At 40.1% G+C, this 13,359-nt stretch overlaps 1 protein-coding gene across 2 annotated transcripts; it reads left to right on the top strand.

The window, feature by feature from the left end:
• The first annotated feature begins 7,383 nt into the window (after window positions 1-7,383).
• LOC124870982 lies at window positions 7,384-12,017 on the top strand. Of its 2 annotated transcripts, none has more exons than XR_007038917.1 (2): window positions 7,384-11,029; window positions 11,972-12,017. XR_007038917.1 is itself a non-coding variant. In XM_047369892.1 (2 exons), the coding sequence occupies exon 2, from the start codon at window positions 9,011-9,013 to the stop codon at window positions 10,577-10,579; it is 1,569 nt and encodes a 522-aa protein (XP_047225848.1). In that variant the 5' UTR covers window positions 7,384-7,682; window positions 7,792-9,010; the 3' UTR covers window positions 10,580-11,093. The 2 variants fall into 2 exon arrangements, 1 of the variants encoding a protein (XP_047225848.1); XM_047369892.1 differs by lacking the exon at window positions 11,972-12,017 and having other exon boundaries at window positions 7,384-7,682; window positions 7,792-11,093.
• The last annotated feature ends 1,342 nt before the right edge of the window (window positions 12,018-13,359 follow it).

The raw sequence follows: 13,359 nt of genomic DNA, 5'->3' as shown, positions 1-13,359 counted from the left end.
GTTAGATACCATTAAATCATTCTTAATCACTTCTCCGGTGTATTTCGACAACACTTGCTGCATTGATAATCCGCACGCTCTATGACATAGATAAAAAATGCAATGGTGTCCGCACACAGTGGACAGAGTGTTTTGAAGCTGATTATTATGATACAATATTTTTGAGGATCTGTCTTCTAAAAATGTTACGATGCTTGACGGGTAGAACTCGAAATCCGGAGAGAATCCATAAGAGTCAAAAAAGCTGGATTGACCATTCTCATCCAATGTCAGAGCTAGCCAGTGTTCTCCCGGCATGTGTGAAGGATGTGTGTTCACAATAAAGTATGCCGGCCCTGGGAATTTGTCAGCTAGCAGCGGCAGCTGGTCGCACGGCCATACACCACAAAACAAATCTCCCAGCAGATGATGCATCAGGCTCTCAATTTCATGATTATTCATGCCTGATTAGATTAATAATAATCCACCAGCACACGCCTCTTTGAATCAATCTCTAAAATAGAGTCATAACAAGCATAGATGATCAGCGTGGTGGTATGAGGCAACGGGTTTCTGAAGCGCATTTCCAATCTTAAATTTCCACTGGAAACTGGAGATAGAGCATCTGTGTCCTCACCCGGGTTAAGATTAAATGTGAATAGAGAGTATCCTTGATTAAATTCCTGACGTGTTATACTCAGCGGAAGATCTTTTAGATGTCGTCCTGTAGCCGTAAACAAGTTGTAATACTCTCTCACTGAATGACCTTGGTTAAAATTGGGCTGGAAGGCTTTAGCAGGAATTTGTCTGCCATCCTTACACAAAGCTAAATATTCCATATCAAAATGATTAAAGTCAAACGGATTGAGATTGCGTGTTCCTGTAAAAGCATCATGATCCAGTAACGCAATCACCACATACTTGGGAAAGACGCCTAAAAAAAGATTCTCTTGGTTGCATACCCTTGAATTTTCAGGGATGTAATATGTTTTTACATTCACACGTGAAAGTGGATACAGAGCATTTGCCTTCATTAAAGCTGAAGCGTGCCCCAGTCGTACAGCTGCAGAGACGGTAACCTTTTTGATGAAAAGAGATGCTCCTAATATCCTGAGTTTGTAAGTGGAGTCTCTTGCTGCCATGAGACAAAAGGCATCGTTGGCTCTTGTAAGTTTAATATTGAGGTCAACATAGTTTAAAAGAAGTCTCTCACAGAAAAATATGTCTGCATGCAGGGGGCCTAGGAGATGTACCTCCCTGGAATTTGCCGTAAAGCCTGCTCTGCTGTTAAGACCTTGGTTAGGGCCGTTAGTTGTAACAATAGAGTTCAGAGCACCTGCAGTGTCTTTATAAAAAAGACCAGAGCTAAACTGGGTTTTTAAAGAATCCTCAGAAAAGTTTAACAATGTCTCAATCATGGCTCTATATGGATGTGTAGCGCTGGATTGTGAAATCATTCGATCTCCGAGAGTGACGTCACACTGACTGAAGATGGTGTTTAACGGGTAGTTGATGAGCCCTACATGTGTATCATCCGGCAGGTTTGTTCCATCCTCGTTAGTAATTTTCACTCTGAGATGCAACAGCGTATCGTTGAGATCCAGATACTTTTCTCCGTCTCCCGGAATGAAAAACTTGATCGGGCCTCCATCAGTGATTGCTGATAAAGGCTGGATCTCGGTGTAAATTTTATCTTCGATCGATAGCTGCGTCATCGGGGCAGAAAATAAGTCCAACTCTGCCAGCGTGCACTCTGATGATTTGTTATGTAAAAGAGCCATTATTTAAATATATCAAAACTTGCGGATGACTTCCTTCCTCTTCGTTTGTCTGCTCCGACTGATCTCCTTTTTCGCGTTTGTCGTTGTTTTTTAACCGTCCTTAAACGATCACCAGGGGGTCTTGTTCTGGGTCTTTTGGATAAAACCATAATTCCTGAACCTTCTTGACCGTCGGTGTGTGTAGAACCACTCATTTTACTCACGGCTCTACCGATGACATCCGAAGCGATATTTGATGCAGCCGTTTTAAGATGGGGTTTGCAAATCCTTTTTTAACCAGAGGGGATACGAAGCGGAATAATTTTGAAAATAATGATCCAATTCCGTGTCCGTACATGACCGGAACCCCATAAAACCCTGGCAGATTACCACCTAATTGACTTACATAGTAATTTACAAAGCGATTTGGATCACGTCTCAGACTTAGCTGTGCCATGTTCTCTCTTGCCTGCTTCAGTCTTAGAGGTTATATACATATCTCTGGAATAGTTTATACGAATAAAATTTATCTCAGGCTACGTTGTGATATCACAGGTCTGAAGTGTAGTCTTATGACGGTCTTTCCATAGACGAAATTTACAGGAACGTTTTGGTCCGATTTAATTTCTATATTGATATTTTCAATATGTCTTCTGGAGACTGGAAGGTAGTGGGCGGGGTTAAACGTCTGAGTAATCATATCGCTGAATTTGCCTTGTACTTTGATGGTCCGCAGTAAAGGTGCAAAAGTGTCGCCTACTATTTGTGGGCTGACCACGTCGCTGTAACAGTATAGGTGATAGAAACCAGCCTTTATATCTGCCGGAAAAGGAGCCAGTTTTGGTTCAGAAACATGAATCCATTCCCCTGGTTTCACGCCCATCATATAAGCTAGAGTACTGAAGAAGCGTATTTCATACGGACTGTTTGCTTGAAATGCAAATCTCTTTTGAACTTTGCTGAATTTAATGCGTAAACCCGATTTAAATTTTTTGAAAAACATTTTCATCTCTGTCTCGAGTTGAATAACGCTGTTATAGTAGCCACTTCTGATCCTTTGCGTATTGATCTCCACATCACCAACCTTCCTCCATTCAAAGTAGGCATCATAATCCGGTAAATTATGCCATGTATGAGGGTATGAAATCTCTGCTAATGCAACCATCCATTGGCCTTCTAAATCAATATGTTGAGCTAAATTTACACGGAAACTTGAACTGGTATTATTTTAAAACACTTCCATGCTAGCATTAGATGGAAGAGTAACGTAAAAGCCATCATCCTCTACCTGACGGTTCATGATGCTGTGTCAACTGTGAGGTTTAGTGCAAACCTTTTTATACGTTTCGAAGTTCATCAAACTTGATCCAACTGTTGAATTTCTCAGGCCAGTTTTTCCAGCTTACAAAAACCTGTTTGACTCCCTTGACCGTACGTCGTTTTAATATTTTTTCCACTTGATACATCTTGTCGTTAAATATTTTTACTTTTTGAAGTTCCTCAGCGTAAAAGGAACCCTCAATAAGTTCTCCATCCAAATCTTTGAGTTTGTATACAGGAGGAGATCGGGGTATCCGCTCATACACTGTAAACACTTCATCCGTAAAACTCTGTTCGTATTTTTTGTCAAACACTCCACGGACCTTGGATATTCTGACAAGATCCCCTTGTTTAAACGTTGTCACTGAGTCCTTGCAATATCTGTTGGACTTGACATCATACAGATTCTGAAACACTTGAAAGGCATTTTCTGGGGTCACTTCCAAAGGGCTCATTTTAATGCTGGAGTGGTAGGATAGGTTGTAGCTTCTAGCTAGGTTTTGCAGTACATCGACGTACCGCCGGGTATTGTTAGCTGTAAAATATCTCCACATCCTTGTTTTTAATGTGCGGTTAAATCTCTCGACCACTGAAGCTTTTGCTTCACTCGCTGTGGCAAAATGTTCAATACCGTGTTTCTCCATTAAAACCTTAAATTACCTATTTAAAAATTCTTTACCGGCATCAGTCTGAAGTTTTTTAGGGATCTGACTTTCTGTAAAAACTGATTCAAATGCCTTTACCACCTCAGCGGCTGTTTTCCTCTTCAAAACTCATACATACGCCCTTTTTGAAAAGATGTCAATGACTGTTAATAAATAATTATAACCATCATTTTCCATGGCCAGAGCTTGCATGTCAGCCTGGAACTGCCTCAATGGTCTGGTGACAAAAACTCTGTTTCTCGAGAACTTTATTCTTGCAGGTTTATGTAGAGTATAGGTATCTTCTCCTGATAAAAAATCTTTAACTTTTTCAACCGCAACCTTCTTTCCCGTTTCATCTTGCATAACCCTCCTCAGCCTATCTACACCCCCAAAACTTCCCAGATTTGAAGGGCTATAATATACTTTCTTCATCAGCCGTCTTCCTGCCATCTCTGCCTTATGCTCACTCTGCCGATTACTTGTTAAATAATGAGAAAAAACACAGGAGGGTAAATTTATCCTTATTTTTTTTATTTTTGTATTTAATATTAAAAAAAAAACAACCAAAAAACAAAATCAGATAAAATGCAGATTAATGCAGATGAATTCAAACACTACTAGCTTTTAAACAACACTTTTGGGAAAGGTTACTATGTTCCTACTTTAATTGTATTTAATAGTAAAAAGAAAAAAGAAGAAAAATCATATAATGCAGATTAATTAAAGTACTGGAATACTAAAAAAAAAAAAAAATGACACAACAAGTCATCAAACATGTGAGATCAGTTTGTCAGTCCATAGCACTCTGAAACAGAGTTAAGTTGTTTGAGATGTTTCTCATCGACCATGCGATCATAAACGTGCGCTATTGCACTGTGGATGCCTTGTACCGATTTCAGTTCATATAAAACCGTCTTGGCAATCGTCTTCACTCTGAAGTCATCCGCTTGTATGCGTCGAAGTACCAGAAGATTCTGAATAGCAGGAACGAGTTTGGGGGTTACGAGTCGTCGTACGATGCGTTGATAGTTGATTTGGTAATAATCCTCCCCCAATACCTCCAGGCGCTGGCTCGGGTGGTTCGTTATACATCCATAGCAGGTTTCTCTGAGATAGTTCAAAGAGGTTATGTTGAATAAATGAAGTATCACTGTTTTCACCGTATTGATGAGGGTGGTTGAGAACTGTTGTGGAATTTTCTTATCAAAGTGGGTAGAAGTTGATTCATAACAAGAGAAAATCCGGACTTTGTCTTATAAGTTTTATTCAAAGGCATTCAGCGTTTGAAGACCCTGACACTGAGGTTAGTCAGTGAAACAGAGCCCCGATCAACATTTACACACAGTATTTATACCAGAACATGACTGTGTTATCTCAACTTCAAAGAGTCTGTGTTTTATGACCCAAACCCTTCTTGAGTTCAAAGGTGACAAGGTTATCTAGGAACAGACCTAACTGCCCTTCCTGACATCGTCCTAAAAGATGGGTCTTAACCATTAAACTCTCCAGCATTGGAATTTAGAGTCCATCTGCTCTAAATAACAGAACACTAATAAAACACAGAGATCAGAGGTGAGAGGTAGATGGAAGGTCACCTGTGGGTGATAAAACACAGAATCAAATGAGAGAGGTGAAGGGAATATCAGAGCACTTTAAAAGAATTTTCCATTACAGAACCAACCGTCAATTTCGTCCTCCTGGTTACTCTCATCCTCTGCTGAAGGCTGAGGGTCCTCCATCGTTTCCAGGGTTTGTGTAGGGGCTTCGGTAGAGGGTGAGTAGCCGGTGGCTACCTCCTCCTCCACGACCACCTTCATGTCTTCAGGCAGGACATTCGCGTCTACAGACTCAGCCATGAATAGCGGTGATGGTGAGCAGAGGTCTGGAGAAAGCGGTAGATATTTCATGTTGTATCCTGATGCAGGACTGAAGTGGTTCTCTGAGAATGAGGATGTTGAGAAGAGGTCAGGGGAAGGCGGATGATATGGTCCAATGTTGAAGCTTTCATCGTGCTCAGGAGAGAAGTGTATCTCTGCTCAGTGGTTGTAGAGATCCCTGTATGGTGTCGGTCCACTCATTCTCATGATACGATTCTCAGTGTCTGTGAGCTTGCAGTTATTCCCCCGTATATATATCATAGGAAGGGGCGTGTCCTCAGAAGAGAGTTCGTTCTTAACGTAAAACAGGAAACGTCAGGGTTTTTTTCACTGACATGACATCGATCCAACTTTCGTGACTTGTGGAAAAGGTCGGAAAGACAATGTCCAATTTCACTCATCTTCTCTGCCCAGGCTTCAAACGGCATAGCCAGCATTGTCTTGAATACGGCGCAGTCCTGATTGAAAGCCTCCAACACAAACAGATCTGAGGGACTCGTCCGGTTGTTCCTGCGTCTGCTTGCCCAAAAAGACCAGCAGCCATTTGCTGTGGTTTTTGACCCCCACACTGCGCTAAAGAGAGGTTCTCTCTCAGCTATTTCAATATCGGATGGTATATGAAACATTCTCGCCCGTTTTACAGGTCAAGGAGACAGTTCATTTTCTTCTTCTTCTTCCTCCCTCTCCTGCCTTGAGACTGTTTCAGGGCTATCATTAAGGTGCGGGATTGCAAGCCTTAACACAGCCCAGTCGCTGTGGGTGAGAGTACACAGAGCCAGTGATCCATTAAATACCTCATCTTGATCCAATTGATACAGGCAAAGCTCTCCTATTTCATACATGAAAATATAACCCCAGCTGCCAACCAGGCCATATGGCTCCAAAGACCATTCTTCCTGCAGAGTGTCGGACGGGGGTCTTTGTACCCTGCAGATGTAGTATGTTGATTTCTTAGGAGCATTCAATTCACGGGATGAATACTGGTAGACGGTCACTGAGGTTTCGCACAGAACTGACATACCTCTTGGCCGTCCCGAGGTCTGATTTTCAACCATGGTTGTTGAAGTTGATGTTGGATCCTCATTATTGGTAGAGTATGTCATGACGGGAATTCCGATAGGTATCTCAGTTGAGGAAATATATGATGCAGTTGATTGTTCATCATCATCTTGGCACGCGTTGCGTTTCTCCTCTGCTTGACGATAAACTCTCTTAACTCTAGGCATTGTTGAACGGGTGTTCTTTTCCAACGAATGCTGCATGTAAAGTGCAGAGTTTTATCTCTGTATTTAAAGTAAACACTAAAGCACGCCCTATTGTTTTCATTGGGTTATTCAAGGTTTAACGATGCTTACAAACACACCCCCTCTATTTTTAATTGGTGCTGATGCCAAACAGTTTCCGATAATACCATATTTGTCTTGTTCTATTTATAACAAACACACCCCTGTGTTTTAATTGACTCATTTAAGGTATCGCCCCTAATGACGACAACCAATCAGCATCCATGGTTGGACACACAACCTGCTTGACCACGTGACCTCCTGCCCACATGGCACCCACATGGCACCCACATGGCACCAACCGGAAGTCCCGCCCTCACCGGAAGTCCCACCCACCTGTCAAAAAGTTTGATGAAAGGGTGTACTTAAATTCTCTCTATTGTTCATGTTCTTACAAATCTTTTGTACAACTGAAAGTTGAAACTTGCAACAAAATGCATTGTTGCCTTTATTTATTTAGAAAAATTTATGAAGCAGTGTGCTTGTGTATGAAGGGGTGGGGAAGTGGGGTGTTTGGTGGGGGTGGGTGTTTAGAACTGTGTGACATTACATGTGCTTTGGAGCAGTGACATCACACTACTTCAAAGCACATGACATCACCCTAGATCTAAGAACAGAGATGACATCACAGAGCCTTAAACGTGTACACTTTTAATTCTGAGGCCAGAATGGTCCAGTATACTAGTGTTTCTGGACATATAGTTTTAAGATTTTAAAGATCATTTACAATTCACAAAGATATTCTGAAGATGCCTGAATTCAGAAAGCATGAAGCACTTCCAACGAAGTCAACGAAAGGAGATTCATCTTTAATAGGTGCCATTTCTCCCTCTTTACCACACTTGGCTGAGGAACTAATCTTGGATAGATTTGATCAGGTTACGAACGATGTTGATAAACTATTGTGTTTGTGTTCCAATTGGAGACAAGAGGAAAGGATTGGGATTACAACAGTAAATGGGATCTGTAGAATAACTCAACCTGGTCACTATAATGCAGAAGTGACATCCTATTTGAAAGATTTTTTTGCAAGTCGACGGGCTTCGTTAAGGGCAGAATATGATCAATCTAACAGTAAACTGGCATCCACATTAACTGATATTCTTGAAGAGGAATCCATTGTTAACAATTTGATTACAAATGAGTCACCAAAAATATCTATCAGAGACAGTAATACCACTGATAAAGACAGACCCAGTGAAGATCAGAAGCCTGAACCAAAAGCCTCCAAAACCATCTGTCAAAGGGTGAAATCAGCTTTTAAGGGCTTAGGAAAGTGCAAATCTCCTAAAAAGAGGCAACAGGATGAGGAGAAAGACTTAGATGATGATGCTTTTAACAAAAGCAGTGTAAGAGACTCATCTACATCATCTTTGGAGTCAAAGTTCCCAACAACACTGCCAACATCATCAACTGCTTCAAAAGATCTGAACTCTGTCCATGTAGCGCTGGTACCTGTGGGAGTAAAAGATAAATGTAAACCCGGTGAAATACTCTGCTCTGGCCTTGTAGAGCCAATCACTGAGGCTGGGAAAGAGGACTGTAAGTCGGTGGACACTAAAGCACGTTCAACAGATCTGCTGCACAGTATTGAGGTGGAATCCACTGTCACCGATGTCATTGCAAACACAGCGCTGGCTAGTAAAACCAAATCCCAAGAGGATTATTCTTCTTTGAATGCCAGTGCATCTGGGGGTGAACTTTTTGGGAAACTGCCACAAAGAGACTCTACATCTACCACAAACTGTAACATCGCTGATACAGATGGACACAGTGAAGATCAGAAGTCTAAACCGAATGCCCCCACAACCTTCATTCAAAGACTGAAATCAGCTTTTAAGGGCTTAGGAAAACACAAATCTATTAAAAAGAGACCAAATACTGAGGCCGACGCTGGAGAGGACGAATGTAAGCCAGAGGGGACTGAAACATTTTCCTCTGTCCATATAGAGGCGATCACCGAGGTAGAAGGTGTAGAATTCAAATCAGAGGACCCTGGTGTTATCCATGTCAATTCAACCAGTGAGGCAGAAAAGAAACAATGTAACTCAGAGGAGACTCCTTCTTATCTGCCCTATGATGGTTTTTCCCATTTAACAGGAAATATTGAAGAGGAGTCAACTGTCACAGATTGCGGTAAAAATATGGAGTCAACAAGTGAAACCAAATCGCAAAAAGAATCTTCTCATTTGGATTCCAGTGAGCCTGGAGGCGAACGTATTGGAAAGGCTTCTAGCTTTAGGTTACCTAGCTATACAAACCATTCACAAGAAGGATCTACATTTATCACAGACAATAGCATCACGGATACATATGAAACCAGTGACAATCAAGAGTCCAAACTCACAGGCTCTGTAACCTTCATTCAAAGACTGAAATCAGCTCTTAAGGGCTTAGGAAAACACAAATCTTCTAAAAAGAGACCAAATGCTGAAGCCGAGGCTGGAGAGGACGAATGTAAGCCAGATGGGACTGAAACATTTTCCTCTGTCCATATAGAGGCGATCACCGAGGTAGAAGGTGAAGCATTCAAATCAGAGGACCCTGGTGTTATCCATGTCGATTCAACCAGTGACGCAGAAAAGAAACATTGTAAGTCAGAGGAGGCTCCTTCTTATCTGCCCTATGATGATTTTTCCCATTTAACAGGAAATATTGAAGAGGAGTCAACTGTCACAGATTTCGTTAAAAATATGCAGTCAACAAGTGAAACCAAATCGCAAAAAGAATCTTCTAATTTGGATTCCAGTGAGCTTGGAGGCGAACTTATTGGAAAGGCATCTAGCTTTAGGTTACCTAGCTATACAAAAGATTCACAAGAGGCTCTGAAAGGCTCTGAAACATTCATTCAAAGGGTGAAATCAGGTGTTAATGACTTAGGAAAACACAAACAATGTCAAAAAGACCAACAGACCGAGAAGAAGGACTCATCAGAAGGTAGCAGCAAAAGTATTGCTCCTGACACTGTATCAATTACAACAAAATTGGACCAGAGTTCTTTCTATACAGAGGCAATCAGTCAGTCAGAAACTGAAGGATTTAATTCAGAGGAGATCCAACCAGTGGGTACGTCTATGAGTGAGACAGTTTGCTGCATGCCTTCTCTACTCTGTACAAAATTTACTTACACTACATCTGACCCGATAAAATCCAAACTCCAAGCTCGGCATCTAGATTCATCTGATCAGAGTGAAAATGAAGCATGTCAATTACAAAAGACCAAAACACTCTCCCCTGAGATCTCTGCCATATCCTTATCTCAAAAACCACAGCATACTGAAAAGAAGCACATTCAAATAGGCATGGATCTTCAGAAAGAAATTACATCTATACCAGTAGAGAGGTTGGCTCACTTAAAACAATTAATTACCAATGACATTATAAGGATCTTTGATTTTTCTGAAAAAAACATTTCTGATGCTATTCACATTAAATTAGAAACCATCAGAGACACATTGATTGTTAGCATGGAGTCAACCTTTGAAGAGCTTATTAAAAGCACACATATGCCCTCTACCAGCTCATCTACGGCGTGTGAGAGGGCAAAATACCCTCAAATGGCAACTCCCAGTAAAGCTAGTTTCCCCACAAGCCATTACCCTAGTATCCCTGGCCACCATGCCAGAAATACCTGTCACAAGAAAAGACCGTGGTACTTTTGTTTTAAAAAGAATAATAAGGTTGCACCATTGCCACCATCACAACAAAACTGAGTCTATATATGTGTGAAGTATAAATTGTGGTTTTCGCACACATTATAAAACGTAAACATATTTCTAAAATCAAACAAAACAGGGAACCAATTAGGTTGCTTGATAGAAAAAAGATGAATAGTATAACATAAGTAAAACACGTTTAACCCCCAATGAGACTGATTGGCCAACCAGTTACCATGAATTATAATCCTATTCACCACATTTAACAAAAACTTAGGTAACAGTAAACAATTCAGTCTAAGTTAGCTTTATTTTCAAAGAAAGTCAGTCAGAATCTGTAAAATATCTGGTGGCTGCATTGGAATTTGCATGTCCTCCCTGTGCATGTGTGGGTTCTCTCCAGGTACTCTGGCTTCCCCCTATAAAAGCTGACCTTTAAAAAAAATGACATTTTAAAATAAAAAAAAACAGCTTGAATTGCATAATAATAGCCTCAACAATAATTAGGTAAACATTTTATAATAATGGAAAATGAAATTTATTTCATAATAATGAGCTAAGAATTTAATAAGCATTCAATTATTTCACAATTTCATTGTCACATTAAATCAGTCAGTCATTTTCTACTGCTTATTCCATAGTGGGTCATGAGGAAGCTGGTGCCTATCTCCACCAGTCTATGGGCAAGAGGCAGGGTATGACCTGGACAAGTCACCAGCCCGTCACAGGGAAACACACAGACAACCATGAACACACTCATACACCTAAGGGCAATTTAGAGAGACCAATTAACCTAACAGGTATTTCATTGGACTGTGGGTGGAAGCCATGCAAACTCCATGCAGAAAGAGCAACCCCTGGCTGGGAATTGAACCCAGGACCTTCTTGGTGCAAGGCAACAGTGCTACCAAGTGCACCACCATGCAGCCCCTTAATACAAGCATTAATTGTATTTTTTTTTTTTGTAATGATTATGAATATGAGAGTATATTATTTAATTTTAATATATATATATATATATGTATATATATATATATGTATATGTACTTATATGTACTTGTATTTATAGTATAGGGTAGATATATGTGGAGATATGCAGAGATTTTTTTAGGTCTTTTCTATTGTGAATAAGTAAAACACGTTTAACCCCCAATGAGACTGATTGGCCAACCAGTTACCTTGAATTATAATCCTATTCACCACATTTAACAAAAACTTAGGTAACAGTAAACAATTCAGTCTAAGTTAGCTTTATTTTCAAAGAAAGTCAGTCAGAATCTGTAAAATATCTGGTGGCTGCATTGGAATTTGCATGTCCTCCCTGTGCATGTGTGGGTTCTCTCCAGGTACTCTGGCTTCCCCCTATAAAAGCTGACCTTTAAAAAAAATGACATTTTAAAATAAAAAAAACAGCTTGAATTGCATAATAATAGCCTCAACAATAATTAGGTAAACATTTTATATGAAAATTATTTTATATTAATGGAAAATGAAATTTATTTTATTATAATGAGCTAAGAATTTAATATGAATTCAATTATTTCACAATTTCATTGTCACATTAAATCAGTCAGTCATTTTCTACTGCTTATTCCATAGTGGGTCATGGGGAAGCTGGTGCCTATCTCCACCAGTCTATGGGCAAGAGGCAGGGTATGCCCTGGACAGGTCACCAGCGAGTCGCAGGGAAACACACAGACAACCATGCACACACTCATACACCTAAGGGCAATTTAGAGAAACCAATTAACCTAACAGGCATTTCTTTGGACTGTGGGAGGAAGCCATGCAAACTCCATGTAGAAAGACCCCTGGCTGGGAATTGAACCCAGGACCTTCTTGCTGCAAGGCAACAGTGCTACCAACTGCACCACCATGCAGCCCCTTGATACAAGCATTATTTGTATTTTTTTGTTTTTTTTGCAATGATTATGAATATGAGAGTATATTATTTGATATTAATATATATATATATATATATATATATAAATATATATATATATATATATGTACTAATATGTACTTGTATTTATAGTATAGTGTAGATATATGTGGAGATATGTAGAGATATATGATGAAACTCAGCTATGCTTATCTATAGCATAAATGGGGACTCGAACTTTGGACTCGCACATACAGTGACTTCAGACTCAAACAGACTTTAGGCACTCAATAAATTTTAGACACAACTCGCGATTTGAGACTTGTGAACTATTTTTTATTTTTAATTAGGCCCAAGCAGGTAGGCCTGCAAGGGCCTATTGTAATTGCTCCGTTTATTTATTTCTTGTTCAGGCGACAAATGAATTGCCTTTTTTACGGCTTTAACATATTCAAAAACTCACCAAACTTTACCCAAAATTGTCTCCCTAGTGAAATTTAAGGTTTTTAATGGAATTGAAAATGGGCGTGACCAAACGGCTCTACAGCGCCCCTTAAAGTGAGATAGGCCAAATGGTAAGTCCTAGAGAGTTGAAATTTGGTACATAGCTAGATCTCCCCAAATCATGAAAAAAAGTCTCTTGGGGGTATGCCGTAAAACCAACAGGAAGTCGGCCATTTTGGGTCAAAGGGTCATTTTTGGACATTTTTCACTTTTCATACATGTCGAACTTTAACAAACTCCTCCTAGGAATTTTGAGCTACCGGTTTCATATTTGGTCAGTATGTAGTTAAGGCATTGGGGATTAAAAGTTATCAAAATGTTGAGTTTTTGAGCATGTTGCAGGGGCGAGACCAGGCCTCAAATTTAGACTTCTCGCCGCAAATTTCGAACAGCAATAACTTTCACATAAATTGGCTGAAATACACCAAACCTGGTATTATTGAACCCTCTC

The sequence above is a fragment of the Girardinichthys multiradiatus genome, chromosome 7 (genome assembly GCF_021462225.1).
Source record: "Girardinichthys multiradiatus isolate DD_20200921_A chromosome 7, DD_fGirMul_XY1, whole genome shotgun sequence".
In the NCBI taxonomy this organism is placed as follows: domain Eukaryota; kingdom Metazoa; phylum Chordata; class Actinopteri; order Cyprinodontiformes; family Goodeidae; genus Girardinichthys; species Girardinichthys multiradiatus.
This window is presented reverse-complemented; position numbering and strand designations above follow the sequence as displayed.